Raw genomic sequence first — 4,622 nt, 5'->3', positions numbered from 1 at the left:
CCCCAGCCGAGCCGACGCACCGCCGCCGGGCAGGGGCGGGCCTGGGGGGGGGCGCGAGTTCCCCGCCCTCGGCCTCCGACAGCCTCGCTTCCGCGGCTGCCAATCGGCTCAGCGAGACGCCGGATTGGCCGGAGCCCGTCTGTTGCCCGGGAGCCGTGGCCCCGCCCCTCGCCCCTTCCTCCTCCGCCCTCCCTCAAGGCCCAGGGATGGGGCGCAGCGTGGGAAAGGGATGGTTGAGTTTTAACCGGAGGCTGAGCGTGAGTGGGATCAGTGTGCGCGCACCGCCTGCAGCCAAACGCCGAGCGGCCGCCGCTGTTAACTCCTCCCTGCCCACCCCGCGACCCTCTTCGGAGCCCGCGCTCTGTCAGCATGAAGCGAGCTCACCCAGACTACAGCTCCTCGGATAGCGAGCTGGACGAGACCATCGAGGTGGAGAAGGAGAGTGCGGACGAAAATGGGTGAGTTGGCGGCGCCCGGCCGACCCCGAGCGGGAGGAGAGGCTGGGGCGCGCGGATGCTCCGCGCCCCGCTCCAGTCACGGGCAGGCGGCGGCGGAGGCGAGCTACCCTCCCGGCACTCTCCAGCCCAAGTTGCCAAAACAGTCGGAGCGCGGGGGGCTCTCAGGTCACCTCCCTCCCTCAACCGTGATTGCTTCCCCTCTTACAGAAACTTGACTTCCGCGCTGGGTTCCATGTCCCCAACGACATCTTCCCAGATTTTGGCCAGAAAAAGACGGAGAGGCGTGAGTCCTTTTTTTTTTTCAAACAATATTCTTTAAAAAAAGCTTATTATTATTAACGGAACCACGTTTCTTCGCTTTGTAATTTACAGTCGTAATGGAAATGTCCTTTGTTTTTGCCTGCTCCCCACAGATCATCGAGAAGCGCCGACGAGACCGGATTAATAACAGTTTGTCTGAGCTGAGGAGGCTGGTACCCAGTGCTTTTGAGAAGCAGGTAATGGAGGAAGTAGGTAGAGTTCTTCGTGTAGCTATCTGCACGTCTGATTCCTCCCCCTCTCCATGCATCGAACCTTACCCGTGTCTTGGAAAAAAGCCATGCCATAGATAGCTTCATGCATTCACACACAGATTCCAGCGGATTTTGTGGACACAGCTCATTTTTCTTTAGTTCACGTTTTATAGTTTACATGTATGCATATACGCATGCTTATTTTAAGTTGTTCTCCAAAGGCACTTGTGTTAAATAAGCCTTTTGGCTTTTTGTTCTTTAGGGATCTGCTAAACTAGAAAAAGCCGAGATCTTGCAGATGACTGTGGATCACCTGAAAATGTTGCACACTGCAGGAGGGAAAGGTACGTTTCTCCAGCTCCTCTGGGGTCCTGCGTGGTCGGGGTGGAAGTGACAGCAGGCGCAGTCTGGGATTGGTGCAGTCCCTGCCTGCTTTTTCTTTGGGGGTGGGGAGAGAGCAGGGCGTCGTTGGCAGCAAGTGCACCTTGAGCTGCACATCTGATCCTGAACGCGAATTCATCACCTCAGCCCTCTTCCAACTGAGCTGATGCATCTTTCAGCAAATGCCTGTCATCTGTGAACTCCTCCAGAGTTGTGACAGCCCTGATATAGAGTAGGTCTCTCACATGCATCATTACCGTTTTGAGAGAAAAGGCTCAGAAAAAGACTTACTAAAAACAACAGCTATATAGTCTGAATTTCATATACAAGATTTTAAAAACGAGCTGCCACCAGAGTCTGGAGGGAAGAAACCTGTTGTGGCTAAGTAGAGGGAAATCCTAACAGAAGGTGGGAGACTGAGGGTCTGTGTGTCTCCAGCCCGAAAATGCTTCACCGAGGACCAAGTGCCTAAAAGCAGCAGGATGATAACTTACATCTGTGTGTCTAATGAATTTCACTGCTCTGTGGTTTCTCTGTCCTTGATGTATTTTTTCTTGTCGTTGAGGGAAAACATTAAAGGAAAGAATATAGTTTCATCTGCTGGTAGGGTATAATTCCAGTTTCTGCTCAGCAGCTTCTAATTGGGCTTTGAACTTGCATTAGCAAACACATCATATTGATTAATGCAAAGATTTTGGTCGGCTCCAGTATATTAGCGCTTCCAGGAGAACCCGTGAGCCCTGCGCTCTAACCACGTACATGTATTTGCCAGGAAGGGGGCTGCCTTTGGGGTGGAAGAAATGCGGGGAAAGCAGAGCCCTGAAGGTTTCCTTTTGTTCTTGTGCCCAGGCTATTTTGACGCGCACGCCCTGGCTATGGACTATCGAAGTTTGGGGTTTCGGGAATGCCTGGCCGAAGTTGCTCGTTACTTGAGCATCATCGAAGGACTGGATGCCTCAGACCCCCTTCGCGTTCGCCTGGTCTCGCATCTCAACAACTACGCCTCCCAGCGGGAAGCGGCGAGCGGCGCGCACGCGGGCCTCGGACACATACCCTGGGGGAGCGCCTTCGGACATCACCCGCACGTCGCGCACCCGCTGCTGCTGCCCCAGAATAGCCACGGGAACGCTGGCACCACGGCGTCGCCCTCCGAGCCGCATCACCAGGGCAGGCTGGCCTCGGCCCATCCGGAGGCGCCGGCCTTGCGAGCGCCCGCTAGCGGCGGCGTGGGACCGGTTCTCCCGGTGGTGACCTCGGCCTCCAAACTGTCGCCGCCTCTGCTGTCCTCCGTGGCCTCGCTGTCTGCCTTCCCCTTCTCCTTCGGCTCCTTCCATTTACTGAGCCCTTCGACACCCACGCAGGCAGCCAACCTTGGAAAGCCCTATAGACCTTGGGGGACTGAGATCGGAGCTTTCTAAAGAACTGATGCTGTAGAACAAGGGAGGGGAAAGCTTAAAATCCCAGCTGAGCTGGAACTGTTGCCAACATCATCTTAAAGTCGTCAGTAAAAGTAAGGAAAAAAGGTACATTTCAGATAAGTGGTTTTTTTAAAAGACTAAAGAAAGGTTTGTTGGTTTACTATTTTCTCTTAAAATTTTTTATCATGTCATGTATTAGCAGTTTTTTAAAGACTAGTTAATTTTTGTTTAAAATGTTCAGTTGAGATAGTATGAACCAACACTTTGTGATCGTCTGTTCAGTGCCTAATTTACTTTGTAAACCTGTCTGTCAAAGAATGATTCGATTTGCCTCAGTTTTGGGAATCTTAACATCTAGTGTTTTGGGTCAGTTTTACTGCTTGTATGGTTACAGTTTGTTTTTAGGATTAATTTTCCAAACCACCATGCTCCATGTTAACATGATTTTGTTAATATTTTGACAGACTAAGGTATTGTATAAATGGTATTCTTTGGGGGGGAGGTGGGGGGCAAAGCATTATATTTCCAAACAAAGCGTTGACAAATCAGATGAACAGCTTTATCCCAGAACACTAGTTAACTCTCTGCCTCTTATGGCAGTGAGGTGACTGCACAGACTATCAGTGGCCCTGAAACCAGATGACCACCTGCTTTGGTCTACCCGGCTTTGCCATTTTAACATTTCAGGTTTAGGAAACAGCCACTGGTAGGTTAGGTTCCCATATGGAGCCCTGGCAGCAAGGGAGTTGAAAGGCAGTTGCATGCAACATGCCTGCATTTTCCAGCCACAAGCAATGCAATATGTTTTCAGTCTCACAGATCTCAAGTTCACTAGTGTTAACCTACATAAGTGATCATGGTATGTAAGTGGTCATCAGTTCAATGCCTGTTAAATGCATAACCTGGTTTTCCTGAAATTGCTATATTTTCTTTCAACTAGAAATTGTTAGGTTGTGTTTTGCTTTTGGTGCATGAAAATGTGGTTGTTGAGATATTTAAAAGGGCCTTTGCTGCCTTCTCTTTGATTTTTTAAAAATTTGATTTGGGTGATAAAAATACCATTTTACAGGCTTATTCTTTTAGCAGGTGTAGTTTGAACAACCTCCACTGAACTGGGTTTGACCTCTGTTGTACTGACATGTTGTGACTAAATAAAAAGAAAGAACAAAGTATTCTGCTGTTGTCTCCTACCTCTGCCTTTTCTTCTGTTGGCTAAGAAAAGCTGAAGTTTCTTTGGTTTTCATTTTGCCTGATGACTGATTTTCTTCTGTTTGCCAATTTCATTATTCTTGGAATACTAAACTGTGTGAATGTGTGCCATTGGAGAGGGTGACTGCTACTCTACAGAGCTTTGCTCAGCCTCCCAGGAGGAGCATAGTTTGTTTGCTGCTCAGTGAGATGGTCTGACTAAACTGTCTCTGGACTAAGAGGTCTGAAATCAGGAGTGAGAAAGAACTGTGATAAAATCATTTTAAATTTGTTGGCTATTTGACTAGTATTTACTAAGTGCCTACTCTGGGCTCAGTCCTAGGCTGGTAAGATAGAAATTTTATTTTCATGGGAAAACAGAGGACTGCCATGCTACTCTATCTGAGCCCCCAGTAAGGCTTGGACCGGTGATGAGTGGTGGCAGGCTATAATTCTGCACCTGCGCAGCTCCAGGAGTCTTCTCTTGTCTTGTTTCCAAGGAATTGTTTAACCCTTGAATTGCAATATGCTCCTGAGCTGTGCCTGAGGAAGCAGGCATATGTTTTAAGTTAGAACAAAATGGTGCTATAACAGAGGGATAATCGGCCACAGGGAAAAGAGTGCCTTCCATTTGCTTAAAAGTCATCCTGCTGATGAAGGGGCAC

At 49.2% G+C, this 4,622-nt stretch overlaps 1 protein-coding gene across 2 annotated transcripts; it reads left to right on the top strand.

Moving 5' to 3' along the window:
* Positions 1-128: 128 nt before the first annotated feature.
* On the top strand, positions 129-3,941 carry Hey1 (hes related family bHLH transcription factor with YRPW motif 1). 2 transcript variants are annotated; one of them, XM_029560168.1, is made up of 5 exons: positions 129-458; positions 666-741; positions 872-967; positions 1,233-1,314; positions 2,201-3,941. In XM_029560168.1, the coding sequence occupies exons 1-5, from the start codon at positions 370-372 to the stop codon at positions 2,767-2,769; spliced, it is 912 nt and encodes a 303-aa protein (XP_029416028.1). In that variant the 5' UTR covers positions 129-369; the 3' UTR covers positions 2,770-3,941. The 2 variants fall into 2 exon arrangements, with proteins under 2 accessions (XP_029416028.1, XP_008824283.1); XM_008826061.3 differs by having other exon boundaries at positions 134-458; positions 872-955.
* Positions 3,942-4,622: the final 681 nt, after the last annotated feature.

The sequence above is a fragment of the Nannospalax galili genome, unplaced genomic scaffold (assembly GCF_000622305.1).
Source record: "Nannospalax galili isolate Female #2095 unplaced genomic scaffold, S.galili_v1.0 scaffold829, whole genome shotgun sequence".
In the NCBI taxonomy this organism is placed as follows: domain Eukaryota; kingdom Metazoa; phylum Chordata; class Mammalia; order Rodentia; family Spalacidae; genus Nannospalax; species Nannospalax galili.
The sequence above is the reverse complement of the archived record's forward strand: the minus strand, read 5'-3'. Positions and strand labels throughout refer to the sequence as shown.

Excerpts from the sequence above, each read along its gene's own strand:
- Hey1 (XM_029560168.1), top strand. The coding sequence starts at position 370 with ATGAAGCGAGCTCACCCAGACTACAGCTCCTCGGATAGCGAGCTGGAC. Across the intron at positions 459-665 it reads GAGAGTGCGGACGAAAATGG|AAACTTGACTTCCGCGCTGG; the intron begins GTGAGTTGGCGG and ends CCCCTCTTACAG. Across the intron at positions 1,315-2,200 it reads GCACACTGCAGGAGGGAAAG|GCTATTTTGACGCGCACGCC; the intron begins GTACGTTTCTCC and ends TCTTGTGCCCAG.